We start from the raw sequence: 22,615 nt of genomic DNA, 5'->3' as shown, positions 1-22,615 counted from the left end.
TGACAGGTTAATCCGAGTTTACTCGACTTGTTTGTTTTTTGGTCTTTTTTTTTAAAAAAATTCAATTTTATCCTTCAATATTGATTTAATTGGAAATTGAGTTTTATATTTGGTTTTGATTTGCTTTCTAAGAGGGTATATAGGTCTCATGATCTGAGTCGTGTATTTGAAAGGTTAATTCATGTCGATTTAATATATTTTCGTCTTAATATTTTAGTAAGAAAATGTCGTCTTGAATTGTTTTTAATCAAGTTATGTTTTTAATATTTTTTCAAATTCTTTAGACCCGTTAAATTATCTCATTTAATTTTTTTTCCTATCAGAAAACAAAATCATAACACTTAAATACCTTTTTACGTTAAAAATTGGAGGAACTTAAATAAATTGGAGGAGCTGGGAAAAAAATTGTACAATTATCTAGTTTGTTAAATAAAAGCTGTGCTGGTTGAAGGAGCTGAAATAAAAGAATATAAAAATACGGCGGCAGGACAGCACCGTAAAGTGCGCCACTAATAAGTCGCTTTTCTATCCAATTGCATATTTCGCATGCAAGAAGCATATATGAATCTCTAAAATTACCAAAATCACCTAAAAGTCTAATGTTTTCTACGTACCCATGCCATTGTAACTGTCAACGACCAGTATTCTTCAGCCGTTGAATCTTTTTTTAAAAAAAAACTATTTGTGAAAATGATATTTATGACGGTATATTTATGAGATGATGATGTTAGAGTACCTGTAAGTGCGGGGTCACCTACTACACTGATAGAGAGATGCTAACTCACGCGCCTCAAGATATGACCCATCACGTCTGACAGCTGACCGTGCTCGTCGATGCACGCGTGTCCACTGCCCCTATTATTTTTTATTCCTGATCATCCACGTCGTCGTCGCGAATACGGTTGACCCTTGGTTCGGACAAGTGGTATCTGCTGTCGTGAATGAAAGAGAATGTTTTCGCTGGTAAGCGAAGGACGAGGGATTGAACCTTAAGCGAATTATTATTTTAAATAAATTATTATATTATTGTGAATTGTTATGATTATTAAAATTTAAATAGTAAATAATAATGTGAGGAATAAGCTCACTTTATTGCTAAAACTAAATCTACAAACAAAAATTGTTTTTCAAATTAGTTAAAGTAAGTTAGGATAAGAGAATTCACAACGATACTTAGTTCCAATCTAAGTTACATTGAATTTGATCATTCTAAAAAAGGAAATTGATCTTAGATATTCGAATGCAGGACAATGCTACTTCTCTTCCTATTTTTGTTAAAATTAATTTCCTTTAGAACTAGTGTCATGTTAAGTGGAAGATATTTTAGACAAGTTTATAAATTAATGATTAGTGGAGTTTAATTATAATTGCGTTTCACTGAGTTTTGAATTTTTTTATATTTTTGAATCGTTTTAATGTGATGATATTAGATAATTTTTTTAAAATAAAAGATATTTTTTGATATATTTCCGAGTTTAAAACACTTTAAAAAACAACCGTTATCATACGTACAATCATTATCTTAGTAGATATTGTAATGCGAGAAAAATTAAAATCATAGATATTTTATATGCCATTAAACCCATTGAGCATGCAATTGATCTAGCTTGTAAGATCAATAGTTGCAAGCATGCAACTCAAGATGCTAGCACTCATTCTTTAAATGCGTACCAAATTCTTCTAGATCTTTTTTGTCAAATATGTGTGTGTGTATGAGCGAGAGAGAGAGATTAGCAATTATATTATATGATCATCCATGGATTATTTGGTCGTGGCCTGTGAACACATATCATACTTTATAAGTGAAAAAGTGTTGTTTTCTCACACATACTCTATTGGAACAGACCACCAAGAGAGAGATAGATGCTCTCTATGGATGCTTTTGCTATATATATTCATAGAAATTAGGATAAATGACCCAAGTAAAAAATCAATTAGAAAAAATGAAAAAAATGACCCAAGTAAACACTAGTTAATTTATTAAATCTACGACCTGGGTCATAAAATTAGGATAAATTCATAGAAATTGAAAAAAAGTCATGAAACTCCATTTTCAATGTCTAATATTGAAATCAAGAAGAAGAAAACTAAATTAATGAGATCGATGTATAACCTAAGAAAAAAAAATTTTAAAAAAAGTTATAAAGCATAATTTCTAAACACAACATAATATTAAAAAATAAAATTTAAAGAAAAAACGAAAAAAAAAAAAAATCAATTCGTTAAAAGACCACTAGCCTACACCGAGCTCTTATTATAAGCCCGCGCTACTCGATTAACTGCTTTATTTTTGGTACCAACAATTAAGAATTGTTTGTCCTACTTCCTGCATCTAAAACCAAATCACACACTTCTATAAAAAACGAGAAGGAAGATTTGTAATATGAATACCCTTACGCCACACTCTTTAGTGTTTTTATTTTTATTTTTATTTTTAATAATTAATAATTTGCGGATGACCAAGACCAAGACCAAGAGGGTGGATGTTATTGTTCCTGGAGGCTGTATTCATAAGCCATGAAGGAAGTCGTCAGTTTAGCCCTCTAGCCATTCAACTTCAAGCAGAGCTAAATGCTATCGCTTTATTCGTGCCGCCTCCTTGTTTGAAAGAGATTATGCTTTATTCCTTCAAAAACACAATAAACATGCTCTCCTCCTTTAACAACACCCTCCTCTCACACAAAAGTAAGAATTTCGCTTTCCTGGGCTCACTAAAAATAGGCCCATTCTTAACATTCAAGGGCCCGTTGTTTTTAGTTCAGGCCCGTAAACAGACCAAATCCAAACTGAGCCTCAGAGAAATGTCTGGTCCATGTGAAATTTGAATACGTTTGGCCCATAAATAGCCCATTGTTTAGTGTCGCAATACAGGCCGACAGGACAGCAGCGAATTTGGTAGCGTAGCGCCTCGTACCTTCCTTCTTCCATTCTCACACATGACAAACAGAGACAGACAAGCCAACCTGCAAAAATCCAAAACCCTATTAGTTTCCAGTTTTTAAAATTTCTCAAAATGCATGTACTAGGATTTTGCTAATTTGAAAAAAAAGAAGTAAGAATAAAGCAAAGATCTGTAATTCTTTTCTCTTCAGCGATGGATAGAAATGGGATTTTGAGACTTCTTTGGCTGCTCTTCTTGCTTTTTTCTGATGCTTCTAACACTTCTTTTCTTTCCAAGATTCGACAATTGGTTGCTCTCAAAGACGACAGCAACTCCGTCCAAATCCAAGTAAAATTTCTCTCTCTGTTTGTTTTTTTTTTGGTTTTTTAGAGAGTAATTTAATCATGTTTTATTTTTATTTTTTTGTTTGATTTAATTAAGGTACCTCCATCGCCAAGTCCAGATCCTGCTAATACACTGAATACGACAAACACTGAGGAAAATTCTGTTTTGAAAGCTGATAATTCGACAAGCATTAATAATAGTAGTAGCAGTAATAAAAGTGATAATAATAACACGGGAATTGTGGGTCCAAGCTCGATTCCGGGGAATCAAACGGATAGTGAAGCTGAAAAAAATAATGATGAAAAAAAGAAAGTGAGTGAAGAGAAGGATCATCATAAGACGGATTCGGAATCGGAGGTTGGCGGGGAGAATTGTACGAAATTGGGTACTAAGAGGTGCACGGACCGCAAGTCGATGTCTGCTTGCATTCTTGGGTTTGATAATGGTAATGACTTTTTATATATTGCGATGTTGTTTTGTTTTCAGCTGTTTAGTTTCCATTTCTAGTTGCAATGTTCAGTTTATTATATGAATTTGATAGTTTAATGATGCATATTATGTGTGCTGCTAGTTGCGAGTGAATGGTTTCGAATATGTGCGGTTTTAGGAGTGAGTGATGAAAATGGAAATGAAATGAGCTTTTTGTATCGTGAAATGCTGAGCCCAAACGATGAATGTAATCAGGACCTTTTGGTGGTATAGAACTTGATTCGTAAAGTGGGATAGTAGAAGAGAATCAATCTTGGATTACTGTGTCTGGCATTATCTTTGGATTGGGTCTTGTAGCTACATCAACATTTAAGATAGGTGGCAGGCAATTTTGTTATATTTGTGTTGGTTGCAACTGATCACTGTAGTAGTGTAGTTACTCTGGTCGCATTCACTTTTTTTTTTTCTAATAAAAAATAAGGACTATATGTGAACATTGGTATTGACAATACAAACTGTTTTACAGTCCATCAGTTGGTGCAGTTTGCAGACATGCATAATTTAAAAGATATGTAAATCTAGTTCCTTGATCTCATGAAAATGGGAAGTCAATTTTAAAAGGAGGCAACATTGATATTTCCAGAGAAACAATTTGGGGCTTCCTGGATATAGGAATTCATGGTAGCATGAGTATTGCTTGTGGAGTACATGCTTTCAGACTTCTATCATCGACATTGATAGCCAAGTATTTCTTGGTTCATGTAAAGTCATCAAGTAGGATTATGGTATTAGAATTGCATATTCACCCTTTCTTTTTTTAAATGCAAATTCATTTATACTTTTCAAGTTGCATTAAACTCATTGGAATTCTAAAATCTCATATAATTCCTGTTATATTTGTTTAACTTTGTCTTAGCATTTTTGTTGCGATTCAATATAGCTTTTTCTCAAGGTCACCTCACCTTCCTATCTGATTACTTGTTTCTGAAGAGCTATTGTTGGAGTGGCTGTGTACAAATTCATATGTGATGTTGAATAGCTCAAGGGAATTAGTCGTTGATTACTATGCAATTATGTTGAAATTTAAAATTATCGAATTGTTTGCTTGGTAGTAAAGAAACAGTATGTTAAGGGTAGACAACGATGTGGTATTTTTGGTAGGTTAAACTGATTGCTAATTGCTACAGTAGTGTTTTATTTTGTTTTGTATTATTTTTTAGAATCGTACTGTAGATATTTTGTTGTGATAGCTTTCACTCGTTCTTATTTTAAATAAGTGATAGTATGTAAACTGTGGAATTGCAAATCCAAACTATTTTACGTTTAATCCATCAATTAGTTAGTGGAACATTTATATTATTATATATGCTTAGTGTAAATGAAGTATTCAGCACACCTCCGCCTCCATTGGAACAATAAAAGAGTAATAAATGTATGAAGCTTACACTCGAAGTGCTTGCTTTACTCTGTGCATACATTATTGAGGCATTTACCTTGATTAGTTTGTGGTCAATGTTGTCTGATGACTTAGGATATCAGAATAATGGCATGTTTCCAAAAGGAGACTCATTTGTCTATTCTTAAACAAAGTCTTCATATTTCAAATTTGCATCAAGCCCATTGAGATTGTAAAAGATCTCTTGTAACTCCTATGTGTAGTCTCATGATAGCCATGGGCATAACCATGTAATACTTTCATTAATGCAAGATATCTAGTTAAAATTCATTCCCCCCTTATTGCCATGTTCTATGTTTAAGTGACTCCAGTTGTGTGTATTTTCATTGATTTTCAGAAGCCCTTATGGCAGCCTTTCTTTCCTCTTTTTTAACTATTTACAAGTTTGGGCACCGAAACCTTAGCTGGAAATTATGACTCTTGGATTTTAATGGCTATTTTGTCATGGCATGAAGAGTTTCATGCTATAACTCACAACCCCCCTGAGGCTATTTGATCGATTTATAATACATAACTGCCGACCCTTTTTTCTGGAACAAAAGAAAATATTAAGTCCCAGATATTTCTTCTTAACTTCAATTACAGGCCTCCCCATTTGAGTAGGAGTGCCACCTATGGATTATAGGGGTTGGTGACAACACCAACAAGCACTTACTTGGTTTTGTCAACAGATGCTAGAAATGTTTTTAAGTCTTGGTATCAAGATGAGATTTGAGCACATGCTCGATTGAAAGCTATCTTATTGGAACTTATGAAGGACAAGTGTCATCACAATCTTGCTCTTGGGCTGAGCCACTTCTACTTTAAATCAGACATGGTGTATCAAATTCAGCCTGTGATCTGCCTTGTCCAGATCCCAATCCTCGTATAGACAGGTTTAGTCCTCTGTCATTGCTCAGAAGCAGCATTTCTTTGGTTTAGGATGTTATACTTCCTTGGTGGCTGCACATTGTGGATAGTATTGCACCAGAAATTGCTTCTCTCCATTCATGAATCAATTGTTCCTTAAAAAAAATATATTTAAAAGTTATGATATTTTCAACAATTCAGATTCTTTCCATTTCTCTTATTGTTACACTCTAGAAGGCTGCTTTGTGGAGACAGGAGAATTGTTGTTTTTGTTTCTTTGCCCTTGAAGCTTGGCTTCTTATGAAATTGATAAGCCTCGGGCATCTTTCTTATAGATGTTGAGCAATTTAGCTATTGATAATCCATAAGTTGCAGGTCTCTCTTAGGGACAGCTGGTGTGCCTCGGCATTTTCACTTGTGGTGGATACTCTTGCTGTTTCTGCTTCATAAGGAATATTTAAGTGTATCATGTTTTATTGCCATGGCAACTAGTAGATTATACCTTTTGTTTACAGTTCTCGGCATGCAAAACACACTTAAACTCAGAACATAGAATATCTAGCGTACAAGCTAAGACAAACACATTTCTGCATGGTCATCTCACAATTTCTGGACAGTGATAGTATATGTGACTGCAACATGCGACCTGGATCAATGGACACTAACCATAATCATTATATACTTGTTAACATGTGTCGTTGGCTAGTCTCCTCTTGTTAACCATATCAGGTGGTGAGTTTTTATCTGCAGTTTCAAATACTTTATTGTTGCTTATGCTATTATATGCAGTAGCGTATCAGCCAATATTTATCAATAAGCTGAAGCAACTGCTTTTGGTTGCAAGGGCTGTGTCCAGATAGCATTTTACTTTGCAACCTTTTGGTTACAATTGCCTGTCCAACATTTTTTTTTGACCTCTCTTGCAAGTAGTTAAAGCCACGCGGTGGAAGAACTTCTTTTAATTACGTGTTACACATTTTCTAACCCACTTAGAAAGTTGTGTTGTTATATGTTCAGGGGTACTCAATGTTACTATTTTTATGTGATCCATCATCTAATGTCTCTTTCTCTTTGTAGAATCCCAAAGGTGGATTGTTCTTATACAAAATTCCGGGGAACGTGATTTGTCAGTGGATGTGCATGCCCCAAATTCTGTTGACAATTCTTTGGTTGAACTAGGGAAACACCAAACTAAAAAGGTATGGATCCTTTTCCTGCTTTTTCGTGTTGTTTCTATGGTCTGACTTAAAACCGGCATAAGATATGGAATACTTTTTAAAAAACTAGAAACAATAAAAGCAAAACAGAGTAAGAAAATGAAGTTAGGTTAAGCTTCTTTCTGTAACATGCCTTTGGCACAGGTAAGAGCAGTTTTGAAATTCAGCAAGAACTCATGAGGTGTTACTGGCTCTTGTCTCCACTAGCTGACTGAATGCATTATTATATATAATGGCTGGAAAGACATGACTGAGAAAATTATAGAGATACAGGATTAAATTTACTAGAAACTGTAGAAAAATCGGATGGAGCAAGGGTAAAACATACTACTAAATTGGGATATTTTCTTGCTGGTTGGGTTTGTGTTGTGATGTTTCATGTAGGTGACCTAAAAATTGTTCATGTGCGTCGCCTTTAGCAATTTACAGGTGCATTTGTTGGCCTCCTTTTTAAGAGAGTTTCACTGTTTACTTTTCAGATCATTTTGGCTGTTGGTGAAAACACAGAGGTGATATTAAATGCTAAAAACGGGGAATGTGTTCTACACTTGGATCCTCTTGAATCTCATGGAAACTTTTTCTTGCACTTCCCATCTTATGACCAGCTAATTACCCCCATCAATGGTGCTTACTTCCTAATTGTTACAGCAGTAGTCTTTGGAGGGACATTCACTTGCTGCATGTTTAGGAAGAGGAGACGGGAGGCTGGAACTGCTTATCAGGAGCTTGAAATGGCTATGCCAGAATCTGGTGTTGCAAATATTGTCGAAACAGCAGAAGGCTGGGATAATGATTGGGATGATAATTGGGATGAAGAAAATGCAATAAAGTCACCAGCTGCATGTCACTCAGCGAGTGTCTCAGCAAACGGCCTTACCTCTAGGAGTCTAAACAAAGATGGATGGGAAAATGATTGGGATGACTAGGACTTTTGCAGGGAGAAGGGAAAGAGGAAAGTTCTTCCTTCCCCAGGTTTTGGACAAGGAGGGGAACAAGAAAATCAATAGATATACAAAACTTAGGAGATACGAAAATTTGATTGTAAATCATGACACGAGTGAGGCATTTGTAGTTTCATTTAACAGTGAGAGTCCAGAGAGGAAATGAAAACACAAAGATGATGTAATCTTTCTGCTTTTTGTGAAATGTAAATTGTTTTTGGCTAGCATTTTGTTTTTGTGCAATCTGCTTTCTTTAACAAGCACCCTGAAATGTATTTCATTGCAAGCCCTGTTTTTCTTCATTGGAGGGGAACCCAGTCCTTGTTTTCGGTCCAGCATATGAAGGGAAACAACACAGGAGTTGGGACATATAAAAAGGCCTAAAAGGGCAGTTGATCAACACAGGAAGACGATCAAGGATGATCTCCTTTTATTTGTCATATTTATGGCTTGAAGCCAACTGGGTGTAGCAGAATCAGTGCCATATATACAGAGGTCGAGACCCAGAAGCTGGAAAAGAAGCGGTGCCTGCCATTCAGTCCAAAAATGCAACTCCCCACTCGTACTAGGTATGTTCCAGTCATGGATTGTGGATATGGTTGTGCTTTTTACCTTTTTCTCTAACCAGCAGGTCCCATGAATTAGAGTCGCATCAAGAACAGGCAGCCCAGAATCTCACTGTTCTCCACATCATCTTTTGATTGAACCGTGGACAAAAGTTTCTCCCTGTCGTCCGCTCAACTATTTTGATTCGAAGTCAATTTTCAGGCTAACAATGGCGAGCATGCTGATTGACTTGGATCGGGACACTAAACACTCTCTTGTCAAAATGTCCCGGGTGTGTAATGCATATTCTATCTGAAACCTTTCTTTTTGTTATTATTTAATAGTCATGTTATTTTTATGGGTTTTCATATATGAAAATTAAATCTCTTATCACTTGGATCCATCTTAAATAGACTATTCACTAGTCAACGTATCCACGTTCCTGTAACGCCCAAAAAATAAATACAAATCTTTAGGCGTTGTTAACAAAATATTTTAACTGTGTAACAAAAATAGTCGATAATTACACTTGCCAATATATAAAATTGCTTAAAAAATCAAAAATTAAATTGAATGGCTAAGAAATAGATATATATTAAGATACATGATCTTGTGTCGTGAGGATTTATTTAATTTTTCTCATTTAATTAGATATGAAGTATTTTTTATAACAAAATTAATAATTTATATCCTATTGAAACTAAATAATATGCTAGTATAATCTTTCCTCTATTTAATAAAAAAAGTTTGAACAATCTAAAATTAAAATAAGAAACGTAACCTTTACATCCAGCTTTTTTTAACCATAATATTTGACCAAAAATAATAAAAACAATATCATTCTAGTATTTTCTGTATTTTCTTAAATATTAAGTTGATAATAATTTAGATTGACCTGGGTTAAATCATGCTAATTCACCACATTCATGATTGTTTAATAACTTTATTTTTTGAAAATAATTTTTATTGAATCACATAATAATAAAAATATACACATGCAAGAAAATGATTGAAAAAGATTTAAGGAAAAAACATTGAAAAAAAAACATAATGGAGGATTGTAAAGAATAAGTGCTTGTTAATATATATAAAAAAATCAATGTTATAATTTCATTTGAAAACAAAGTAAAAATTAAGCTGTATTTAATAAAATAAATTCTAAATAAGTTCGAGTATTTAATAAAATAATATCTCAAATATATTTTTATTGAATTTATTATAATGAATTTCAATAAAAATTTAAGACACATTGGGTTGGGTTTTGTTTAGCATGAATTTCAAATTAAATCAAGTTGTAGTTATCCTTATATGAATCTATTGATTAAACAAATCCAAACATGACCAGTTAAATTTTTTTTTCCAAACAATTGTCATTTTAACTTTTTTAAAAAATATTAAAACAATAATATTTTGAATAGACCTGAATCAATCCAATTTAGCTTACTAAATATATAATTAGATCATGTATTCAAATGAGTTTAATTATATCATAATAGAAGCAGACATGTGCATGAATGAGTAAAATTTAAGAAAAAAACAAAAAAAACATATATTCTACGTTAAAAGAAAAGCTATAATCTCAATATAAAACAAAGTAAGAATTAAATGGTATTTAATAAAAAAATTCAAATATATTTTTTAATCTATCTATTTTAATGTATCTAAATTAAAATATTATGAAAATATATATAAAATATAAAAATCAAAATAGGTCAGGTAGTTGGGCCTATATGGACCAATTTATCTGGCTCATAAAGCAAAAGGTCTGCAAGGCCAGGCTCGGGCTCCTGGCCCTCTTATATTTTTCTGTTAAATTTGCTGGACTGGTGACAAAAAATAAAAACATGTCAAATAATATTTCGTCTTGTTGGCTTTTTAGCAAGTGGTGGTTAGAAAATCAGTGTTTCAGTACTTGTGAAATTAATTAAGATATAAATTAATTAAGATATATATAAATTAGTTTAGATAACTACATTAATTAAAAAAAAATCAATAGTTTTGATAACTATATTAATTAAAAAAAAATCAATACCTCAAAACCCAAATAAATCATTAGTGGAGGGTAACAGGTCTGCCTTCCCCCACAAAACTATCCTTTGCGCATGTTCTTCTCAAACAGGAGCCTAGAGGCGAAGGTAAACTATTCTTCTTTTCTACTGGATCAAATGACTCGTATAATTTTTCCTCGAGTAACTGTTACAACACAAAAGCACCATGGCTTCGAATCGAGTTGGATCTCTTGGACCATCCTTAGAAATTAGAAATACAAACTGGTCTGCTTAAAAAAACAAAACAGAGCCTGCAAAATAATTTCTTGGATTCCAAGTTCTATACATAATAAATGGCCATTGATTAAGATGATGGTTGATGCAAAGCCAACCTGGGGGAACATATCTGCGAAACTCTCATTAACTTTGTTCTCTTCCATGGTTTCAGAACGTTCCTTTCATATCACTGGTAATTATTAAGATGTAAATCAAAAGGTATGAGCACTCTATTTCATAAGAGCATGCATGCTAAACTTTTTCCCTGCACAGGGCATATTACCAATGAATATCATGAAAAGTTCCCACTTGAAAATACAACATGATCGCCATGCACTAATATTTCCACTCAAAAAGTGTCGTGGGGGTGCTTTTCAGGACCCCCGTGTGATTTGCTTTGATGATTTCCATGTCCATCTTCATTTGGTTCCCTTTGGGATCCAACACCTTTTGATTATACAAACTTCAAATCTAAGGGTTAATTATTTGCTCTACTTGCAGATATACAGGTTGTTTATCCAAATAAATTAGAAACCGTGTGACCAACTTCGAAGGAGAGCATTGGTAGTCTAATTGGCATCGGTTGGTACACAGAATTGGGAGCATGATTGTTCTACGCAATGAGTAGAAATAATCGGATCGTAAAATTTATCGAAAAATACTTTTGAAAAGAACATGCAAGATGCAGCATGAGCTATCGCATGTGTCACTCCTCCTTACTCCACGCTTGTAAGCGGCAGTTAGCTGAGAAATGCAAAGCAGGTGGAGTTACAAGCATCCATCAACACACAGGAACCCGGAAAGACTGCATATGTAGATCATCCCAACTCTTTCGAAGGACAGTAAATGCAAGGAATGTCAAAAGAGCAATTAAGACATCGAAACAACCCCTGTTAAGACCACTTACTGCAAGATGATGCCTTTGAAATCATATCCCGCCGAGTGATGTCCCAGATAAAAACTTTCCTCGGAATAACACTCGGGGAAATAATGGAGAAAATAGGTACAAATATTTTTGTCGGTTCTTGTTGTCAGAGATCTTGAAATTTATTAACAAACAAGGGATAGGGGAACCATAATCTGCATCCTAGAGTCCAGAAATTAAATACAGAGAGACATTTATCATACTGACTGCCTTTAAATTTTATAATCAGGTGCCAAAAAGTTCCAAGAACTCTTGAAACTAAAAATATAACTGCTTTTCTGTAAAAACTCGATACAACTTGCAATCTCAAACCCGAATAATTCCTAGTTTATCTCGGTCCGAACATCTCTTTTGCAACATGGTGGGATCCTGGAAAAGCATGCATGAATGAATCGCAATCTTGTCTCATGTCACATGGAGATTGTACAAAACACCAAACACAAATTAAAGCAACACTTACAACATTGTTAGAGCATAAAATACAAAGTAGTTCCTTGTCACTGTCTTTCCATGTCTTTCATCTACCTGGAGAACACACTCTTTGAGCTAAGACTAAAACTCTCGGAGTGTAACAATCAAAACATTATAGAACGGATTAGGCACTACCTTTTTAATTGCACTGCATAGGTTCCTCTAAAGGAAAATGGGTCCTGGAAATCACAAAACAAAACCTAGGTCCTTTTTATTCCAAGACACAGCAAAAAGAGGGGGAGAGAGAAGGGTGTCGGGTTATTTGAGAGATAGAGAGGAGTGGGCTATGGTTTTTTTGGTTTAATTTGAAAGAACGGGGTTAATTAAGATAGTATTTATACTCCATCAAAACTCATAAAATTAATATAAAATCACGAATTTGCATAATTTTATTGGATTTACTCAAGTCGAGCATGATTTTACTAATTTTCAAGTTTTTTATCTGATTTTGCATACTAAATACAAATTGACTTATAGAATATATGATTTTACAAGTCTAATTCGTGATTTTGACAATCTTGCATAAGGGTGCCATAAATTCCCAGAAAAGCAAAAGGTTAAAGCAGAGATAAATTCAGGCGTAGAAGTATGAATAAAGCAAAAGAGTGCTTTTTTCATGAGCATCATACCATTCAATACTTCCCAAAAAGTCATTTGATACTGACTTCAGCTGTTCTTTAGCTTATTGTTTTTGTTCTCCTTTCATTTTCTTGTGGAAACTCCTGTCTATATATGAACAAGAAAGAATGTCCAGATGTAGAACTTTTCTGTTACTAGTTGAGTGAACAATAAAACAACATGAAACAAATATAAGATACCACTAAAACAAAGATGAGGAGCCAGTCAAGTATATACTCCATAAGGAGAAATACCATTGATGCAGCATTGTAGGTGCCCAATATTCCGGTGAAAAGGAATCCGGTAGTGGAAACTGTAAATAATATTGTCATAAAAAGAAATTGTATAAAAATAAAATCACAAAAACAACAAAAATTTTGTGAAGTAAATTGAACAATGTGTTCTTTTTTTCTTCTTTTGAACAAACCAACCAGATTCATCTTCATTGGAGAAAACATGATATGTGCTTCTTTCTTGAACTCTACAGGTCCAGTTCACTCCAACTCTTCAAGACCCTCTGCAGGACATTGGATCAGCTCTAAAATATTAACCACTTCTTCCATGTCTGGCCGATTCGATGGTACTTGAGATGCACATATCAAACCAAGTTTTATCACAGGAATTGCCTCGTCTGCTGGAACTTTTCCTCCAAGTTTGCCATCAATGCATTCTTCCACTCTGCCATCCTCTAGTGCTCCCCTCACCATGTCACATAGCACAACCACATCATCCTCCATATATTCCACTGGTCTCTTCCCTGTCACCACCTCCAAAACTAAGATCCCAAACCCATACACATCACATTTCTCAGTTATCTTCACAGTTCGACAAGCAAACTCAGGAGCCATGTATCCTAGCGCACTCTGGATTTTGCTGCTTAAGATGCAACGGTCTAATGTAGGCAACAGCTTTGCCAGGCCAAAATCTCCCACCTTTGGCTCACCAGAATCATCTATTAGAATATTGGTAGATTTTAAATTATAGTGAACTATGTTCATGTGATGCAAATGGGCCAAAGCTCTAGCCATTCCAAGAATTATGTTGAATCTATGTCGCCAGGAGAGGTAGTTCTTATCAGGCCCATCATGGAGATGCTTATACAAACTTCCACTTGATACATATTCATAAATAAGGAGTTGCAAGGTTGGAGTCCAGTAATAACCTTCCAGGGCGACAAGATTACGATGTCTAACCTTTCCAAGTTCCTTCACTTCCCTTTCAAATTCATCTTGAGACTTGATCAAACTTGAAACTGTTAGCTTCTTTATAGCAACTGAACGCCCATCTCGAAGTATTGTTCGGTAAACAACTCCGAATCCACCGCGACCAAGTTCTGAGTCTTTGTTGAGTAATGCACGGGCCCCGGCAACAAAATCAGCATCGCCAGAAAACATGACAAGCTTGCCATAGTTCGGATCATTAGTTGGGGAACAGCTGAAATCTTCCCCGCCAGAAAATGCGAATGCAGCAGGAGAACGTGCCATAGAAGATTGTGCATGAATATTGAGGAAAATAACAGCTACCACACCAAGGGTGATGCAAGCGGCTGCACCAATAGCAATGAGGGCAGAGATGCTGAGAACAATCTTGTGATGGCGATCTAAAGAGGTGCCATTGGAGGAGTCAGAAGAGTTGGGATTCAGAACAATAGGCTTCTGATGGTCAGAAGGGCAGGATAGGTTGACAACAGAGCCACACAGGGATGGATTACCAGAGACAGATGAGGGGGAAATTGTGTTGAAGAAACCCCCGAGTGGGAGGTCACCTTGGAGGTTGTTATGGGAAATATTGAAGGATAGGAGATGGGAAAGATTAGTCAGCTCTTCGGGTAAGCTTCCAGAGAGACGGTTGAAAGATAAGTCTACAAATTGAAGGTTGATTAGGTTTGCAATGGCTACTGGTATTGGACCAGTAAGGTTGTTCCAAGATAGAATTCTGTACAGTTAAGGCGAAAAAAAGAGAGAAATTGTCAGAACAATGTAGGTTCAATAACTTATAACTTACAAAATGGAAATACAATCAAGCACGGATCAAGAGTCTAGATTTTTAGTTGGTGTATTCTTTCATTCTTTTTCTGCAGTTCACCATTTAACAGAAACTTTATATTATATCAAATGACCGAATCTCATTGATAGATTTAAAACAGGCACCAAATGATAATCTACTAAGCAATAGCAAACGCCACTGAATAAACAGCTAAGACAAACACCCTTAAACACAAATTATTATAATAATCATCCCAATCAGGTCCTGGTGCATAGATGCTAGCTCATATGTGAATTTTCATCTGGTGAGTCTACAAAACCTAGATAGTTTTTCATAGTACACCAAAATGGCAATAAAGTTTGCCCACATAGGTCAGGCTAAGCACCAACACGCACATAAGTAAACAAAGAGCAGGTATATATACCAATCAAGTTGTTCCATGTAAAAATTTTAAAAGAAAGAAAGCAACCACCTGCCCTCTAGAACAATACGAGTGTGCAATTGTATACTCTATAATGGTTGATTATAATGGCTCTCAATCGAAATTACCAAAGGACTGCAAATTGAGTTGTAAAAACAGAGTTATATTCTCAGACTACTGCAAGCACAAAACACTCGGAAATAACTAAGGGAAGAACCAAATGGATAGCTTTCAAAGTAAAAGCTAAGCAGGCGAGGAAGAACTCACAAAGATGCTAAAGATGAGCACTTCTTGATTTGAGTGGGAATTTTCCCAGTTAGTAAGTTCTTCTCCAGTCGCAGTTCCGTGAGTGAAATTGCTCCTCCAATTTCAGAAGGAATGCTTCCATTTAGCCTATTATCACTCAAATCCAGAGCTTGAATCATTGTTAAATCTCCTATGCTCGATGGAATCGAACCAAATAGTTGGTTCCTTGATGCATTCAAGAGTAGCAAGCTGCTTAAAACCCCAATGTCAGATGGAATTTCTCCGGAGAAGACATTTGAAGATAGATCCAAGACCTGAAGACCTTGAATAGAGACCGCCAACGATACACCTGAAGGATGTTGTTTGCTCTCATCGAATCTGTTGCCCGAAGGTGACACTCTATTTAACCCCGACTTGAAAATCCACGAAGGAAGATTACCTGTCAACCGATTATGGCTAACATCTATAGCCAAAAGGTTTAGGCAATTCATCATCGACTCAGGTAACCCTCCAGTAAGCTGGTTCATGGACAGATTCAATTCCTTCAAGACATTAAGGTTTCCTATTGAAACAGGAATCCGGCCTGAAAACCTATTGGCAGAAAGATCCAAACTTTCAAGATCTGTCAACTCTCCAATCCATTCAGGAACTTCCCCAGTGAATGAATTTCCTCCTAGTCTAACCGTAGCACATGAACTGAGCCTCTGCAATGACTCTGGAAGACTACCAGACAAAGAATTCTCACTAAAATCAAGCAGTTTCAAAACCTGAGAGCCTCCAATATCCACTGGTAGCTGCCCAGTGAACCTATTATTTTTCAAATTAATGACTCTTAAATCATACAAATTTGCAATTCCTTCAGGAATCTCTCCTTCCAACAAGTTATCAGATAGATCAAGAGACTGTAGCCCTCTCAAATACCATAATCCAGATGGCAATTCACCACAAAGGCCATTCGACGAGAAGTTAACCATTGAAAGCGTCATACAAGAGCTCAAAGAACCAGGAATCATCCCTGTAAGATCATTCCTAGCAAACGAAACAGACCTCAACGACCCACATTGTTGAAAAAACCCATCAGGGATTGACCCTGATAGGCTATTATCACTCAAGTCAATAACTTGTAAACCCCCAAGTCTAGGAAGATCGGGGTTTATAGTCCCGTTGAATTTATTTTTAGCTAAAGAAAGAACCTGAAGAAACTGTAGCCTTAGAAGGCCACGACCAATGTGCCCAGATAAAGAGAAGCCATCAAGAATCAGTTCAGTAACCCGATGGGTATTCGGTTCACATTTAACACCAACCCAGCTACAAGGACTATCATCATCTTCATTCCATGATGAGAGTTTAGATTTCGGGTCTTGAAGACCTGCCTTGAATACTATCAAGCCAAGAACATCATCATTGAACGTTGAGTCCAAACATTGTACCACCAGTAATGGAGCTAAACCAACTAGAACTAAGAACTTGAGTAGCATTTTTCTTTCAATTCAATCCAAACTTTTGATACATTTGATGCTAGAAAAGTAAGGACCCCATGAAAGAAAGCAAAAAAGCGGAGCGAAGGGGGTATATGACTTGAAAAGGGGAGATTTTTTTAGCAATCAAAGATGGCAACAAACGCTTGCCGTGTCAAACGACAGAAAACAAGGTGGACGTTACACCTAACAATGGCAGGGAGGGAGTAAAAACAAGAAAGTTTTGTTCTCTTTATTTCTTTCTTTTAATCTTTGGAGATAAATGAGAGAGACGGGGGGGAGTAGAAAGTTTCTGTCTTTATAAACAGACACAGCTAGTAGAAGCTAAAGATGGTGAAGCTAAAAGCCCTGCAATGGAAGAAGCTAGAACAATTTACAGGGTCAACAAAAGAAAAACACGATAGAGAGAGAGTAAAGAAGAACGAGAATGTGGGTGGGTGGGGTGGCTATATTTTTGGACCGAAAAGGAACCAAAAGCAAGAAAAAATAAAATCACAGCTGCAGAACCCACTTTAGTATATAGAGTATAGAAATACTTCCAAACACAACCTCGGATCTCCAAAAGAAAGAAACACCACAGGAAGAGAGAGATATCTTTAACAAATTTTGAAGGGATTAGAAGAAAAGAAGAGGGGAGCAAGAGCATTTAATGGTGGATGGTGTCAGAGGAGAGAAAAAAACAGTAATGATTCTGTTTTGGTGTTGGTGTTGGTGTTGGTGTTGGTGGGTGCAATGAAAGGAAAGAAAGAGTAAAGAATGCTGTGCTGTTATGGAATGCTGCTATCTTTCTTTTCGAAAAAATAAAAACCATACTCCGCCGGAGAGAAAACAGATGACAAGGCAGAAAGGATTTCCCTTTTGTTTTCTTTTCTTTTTCTTCTTTTTTTTTTTAATTTTTAATATTTTGACGGTCAAAGGAGAATCCTATGTCTATAGATACAACGTGGCATTTCTTCAATTCTTCTCATGTTTTTTTTTTCTTTTTTTTAATAATTTGTTGTCCAATGTCTGCTGTCAGGATATTTTATTCTTGTCCTTTTATTTTCGGTTTCAGTCAGGTGACAATGAGTACTTGTTTACATGATACAACTTGTTTTTTAAACTGTATTTTAAATTATAATTTACTTTAAAATTATTAAATTAATATTTTTTAAAATAATTTTGATGTATTAACATCAAAATAAATAAAAAATAAAGTATTATTTTGATATATTTTTAATTAAAAAATATTTTTATATTAAGGTTATTAATTCTGTTTTATTCGGCGTTTTGTTTTTATATTAGAATAATAAATTTTGATTTTCGATAGATCAAGAGAATCTCTCCTTCCAACAAGTTATCAGATAGATCAAGAGACTGTAGCCCTCTCAAATACCATAATCCAGATGGCAATTCACCACAAAGGCCATTCGACGAGAAGTTAACCAATGAAAGCGTCATACAAGAGCTCAAAGAACCAGGAATCATCCCTGTAAGATCATTCCTAGCAAACGAAACAGACCTCAACGACCCACATTGTTGAAAAAACCCATCAGGGATTGACCCTGATAGGCTATTATCACTCAAGTCAATAACTTGTAAACCCCCAAGTCTAGGAAGATCAGGGTTTATAGTCCCGTTGAATTTATTATTAGCTAAAGAAAGAACCTGAAGAAACTGTAGCTTTAGAAGGCCACGACCAATGTGCCCAGATAAAGAGAAGCCATCAAGAATCAGTTCAGTAACCCGATGGGTATTCGGTTCACATTTAACACCAACCCAGCTACAAGGACTATCATCATCTTCATTCCATGATGAGAGTTTAGATTTCGGGTCTTGAAGACCTGCCTTGAATACTATCAAGCCAAGAACATCATCATTGAACGTTGAGTCCAAACATTGTACCACCAGTAATGGAGCTAAACCAACTAGAAATAAGAACTTGAGTAGCATTTTTCTTTCAATTCAATCCAAACTTTTGATACATTTGATGCTAGAAAAGTAAGGACCCCATGAAAGAAAGCAAAAAAGTGGAGCGAAGGGGGTATATGACTTGAAAAGGGGAGATTTTTTGAGCAATCAAAGATGGTAACAAACGCTTGCCGTGTCAAACGACAGAAAACAAGGTGGACGTTACACCTAACAATGGCAGGGAGGGAGTAAAAACAAGAAAGTTTTGTTCTCTTTATTTCTTTCTTTTAATCTTTGGAGATAAATGAGAGAGACGGGGGGGAGTAGAAAGTTTCTGTCTTTATAAACAGACACAGCTAGTAGAAGCTAAAGATGGTGAAGCTAAAAGCCCTGCAATGGAAGAAGCTAGAACAATTTACAGGGTCAACAAAAGAAAAACACGATAGAGAGAGAGTAAAGAAGAACGAGAATGTGGGTGGGTGGGGTGGCTATATTTTTGGACCGAAAAGGAACCAAAAGCAAGAAAAAATAAAATCACAGCTGCAGAACCCACTTTAGTATATAGATTATAGAAATACTTACAAACACAACCTCGGATCTCCAAAAGAAAGAAACACCACAGGAAGAGAGAGATATCTTTAACAAATTTTAAAGGGATTAGAAGAAGAGAAGAGGGGAGCAAGAGCATTCAATGGTGGATGGTGTCAGAGGAGAGAAAAAAACAGTAATGATTCTGTTTTGGTGTTGGTGTTGGTGGGTGCAATGAAAGGAAAGAAAGAGTAAAGAATGCTGTGCTGTTATGGAATGCTGCTATCTTTCTTTTCGAAAAAATAAAAACCATACTCCGCCGGAGAGAAAACAGATGACAAGGCAGAAAGGATTTCCCTTTTGTTTTCTTCTTCTTTTTCTTTTTCTTTTTTTAATTTTTAATATTTTGACGGTCAAAGGAGAATCCTATGTCTATAGATACAACGTGGCATTTCTTCAATTCTTCTCATGTTTTTTTTTTCTTTTTTTTAATAATTTGTTGTCCAATGTCTGCTGTCAGGATATTTTATTCTTTATTTGAGTACTTGTTTACATGATACAACTTGTTTTTTAAACTGTATTTTAAATTGTAATTTACTTTAAAATTATTAAATTAATATTTTTTAAAATAATTTTGATGTATTAATATCAAAATATATAAAAAATAAAATATTATTTTGATATATTTTCAATTAAAAAATATTTTTATATTAAGGTTATTAATTCTGTTTTATTCGGCCTTTTGTTTTTATATTAGAATAATAAATTTTGATTTTCGACCTAATTTCCCCTTAATTTCCTTACACTGACCATTTTGCATTCCCTAGGTTAATTGAGTGGTGTAAAATAACGTAAAAATGAACTGCTTGAAAATAAGAGAACATAGAATTACTCGTATGGCCTACTCATCACTGGAATTGATAGAAGGTGCATCGGATCCATACAAGTCTCACTGGCGCCTAGTAGTGTTGCCTGAATCCTCCAAATCAAAGTAGACACTCTTGTCTTGCCACCACAGCACCACTCCTACGGGGGGAGGGGGGGAACGAAACATTAGAGAAAGGGTCCAAAGCCTGCCGGAATCCATGGCATAACTGTATAGGCTTTCAATAGCTAGTCAAGAAATTCTTGGTACCTCAAGCTTTTGGGTCTTAAACCCTGGCGAGATCATGACTTAAACATGAAGTTTGGTTCCGCCGAGGGAGCAAGCACCGAGGCCTTTGACGGTGGCTGGTTGCGCTGCGTCAAAGGTTGACAGTGATGCCATGGCCTTGATTTTGATTTTGATTTTGATGTTTCAGGTTGCACGTTGGGTTTTTGATGTTTTTGCATGGATATTAGCTAGGACAGTACTCGATCTTAGTTTTGTCAACTTTTTTCTTCTCGACAATAACAAAAAAAATAAACTCGAAACATCTCATCACTAGAATTTAGATAAAAAAAAATGAAAATGATATGAAATCTTGAATGAAATTGAGAATATTGATATGAAAAGGCAAAATATTTAACAATGGTTAATTATCAAGGTTAATATATAATTAGAGAATAAATTAACTGGCCACATTACTCACCTAATTTGAAAAGACTACCGAAGAAGAGGAATTGAAATGCTAGTAAGGCAGCACCTCTTTCTGTACATTGTTCAGTGACGCCATAGTTAATTCAGGCTCCAAGATTGGACTGCAAAGTACAACAGAAGGCAAATCCTGGTCGCAGTTTTCATTGATCCATGCGTGGTCAACTAGTCACTACAATGTGGCCAAAATTCCTCTTTGTTTTTTTTATATATATATATATATATATATATATATATATATATATATATATATTTATTGTTGTTTGTATTATCCAGCAGCCAACCTGGTTGTATTGTAAGATTTCCTTGTAAAATCATCAAAAAATTAAAAATTAAAAATTATTATTTTGTAACCTGAGAAGAAAAAAACATACTTCTTTTGGCATTTTTCTCCACTTGGATGGTTCGTAGCCAACCCCACCAACCTCGGACTATTGAGTGGTAACTTTGTATTTAAATTAATACATAGGGTTAGTTTCAACCAAAAAAACATAAAATACATAGGGTTAGTCGTGATTGAAGGTTTTATTGGGTGGATTTGAAAAATCTTATTTATTTAAATAAATATTATTTAGAGAAAAAAATACAATAATATTTAAAAAAAATAATATGAAAATATATATTCATTATAAAATAGAGATTGTGAATCTGAAATTTCAAGAATTTATAATGTATTTATAATTTATAAATCTTGTTTTTTTATGAAAGGATAAAGTAAAATATTATTTTATTAATATAATATTTATTATTTTAGAATGAGTCGATGATTCTTCTTCAAAAATGAGCTCATGGTATTAAGTTTTTTATTATTATTATTTAAGTTGAGCTTATGGAATAAGTTTGAGAAGGAGAAGAGCAGATTTTTTCTTTCCAAAGTTTGTTGGCTAATTAACTAGTAGTAGAAACTCCTAAAAGATGCTTTGGAGAAATAATTAACGTAGAAAAGAAAGAAACTTCTAAGAAAAAACTAAGAAGTGTAGAGAATTACATCAATGCCATTTATAATTAAAAAAAAATCATCATTTCTACCGTTTTCAAAATAGCCAAAACCCCACACTTATATAGTCACAAAGTCATCATTTCTAGAGTAAATAAAATACATTTTCGTTCCTTGTATAATTAGTTAATTACTTCCTAACAAAAAGAGGACTTGGAGCGGGAGAGACAATAAAATAAAAAGGAAACAAAAATAGACCCATAAACATTGCCTCGTTTTAAGCATAGAGTGAGTTTGAAAGTGTGATGAAAATTATTTAAATATTATTAATATTAATAATAATAATAATAATAATAATAATTGAAATTAAAACCATAGAATAGAAGAAGAAAACATGCTCTATTAATTAAATATATTTTGAAAATCAGATAGAGAAAATTTTGAATTCAAGCATCACCTAACATTAATCGAATATCTCTGTATTTCGCGTTTATTATAATTAAAAAAATTATTAATTATTTTTTAATAAGTAAACAAATTAATGACCTTATTATTTACTTCACAAATAATATATGGTTGCCAATATAACTTCAGTCGAACCCTTTAACTTC

At 34.7% G+C, this 22,615-nt stretch overlaps 2 protein-coding genes across 3 annotated transcripts; one reads left to right on the top strand and one right to left on the bottom strand.

Annotated features, from left to right (window-relative positions):
• Nucleotides 1-2,885: 2,885 nt before the first annotated feature.
• On the top strand, nucleotides 2,886-8,345 carry LOC133688101 (uncharacterized). Its single transcript, XM_062107491.1, has 4 exons — nucleotides 2,886-3,229; nucleotides 3,323-3,671; nucleotides 7,038-7,159; nucleotides 7,657-8,345. The coding sequence occupies exons 1-4, from the start codon at nucleotides 3,095-3,097 to the stop codon at nucleotides 8,101-8,103; spliced, it is 1,053 nt and encodes a 350-aa protein (XP_061963475.1). The 5' UTR covers nucleotides 2,886-3,094; the 3' UTR covers nucleotides 8,104-8,345.
• A 4,734-nt stretch (nucleotides 8,346-13,079) lies between these two features.
• LOC133688793 (leucine-rich repeat receptor-like protein kinase PXC2) lies at nucleotides 13,080-17,807 on the bottom strand. Of its 2 annotated transcripts, XR_009841204.1 has the most exons (3): nucleotides 15,617-17,807; nucleotides 13,374-14,877; nucleotides 13,080-13,255 (listed from the first exon to the last, which is right to left on the bottom strand). XR_009841204.1 is itself a non-coding variant. In XM_062108405.1 (2 exons), exons 1-2 carry the CDS (start codon nucleotides 17,071-17,073, stop codon nucleotides 13,437-13,439), a joined length of 2,898 nt encoding a protein of 965 aa, XP_061964389.1. In that variant the 5' UTR covers nucleotides 17,074-17,804; the 3' UTR covers nucleotides 13,080-13,436. The 2 variants fall into 2 exon arrangements, 1 of the variants encoding a protein (XP_061964389.1); XM_062108405.1 differs by having other exon boundaries at nucleotides 13,080-14,877; nucleotides 15,617-17,804.
• Nucleotides 17,808-22,615: the final 4,808 nt, after the last annotated feature.

Source organism: Populus nigra, chromosome 3, assembly GCF_951802175.1.
Source record: "Populus nigra chromosome 3, ddPopNigr1.1, whole genome shotgun sequence".
Taxonomy (NCBI): Eukaryota; Viridiplantae; Streptophyta; class Magnoliopsida; order Malpighiales; family Salicaceae; genus Populus; species Populus nigra.
The sequence above is the reverse complement of the archived record's forward strand: the minus strand, read 5'-3'. Positions and strand labels throughout refer to the sequence as shown.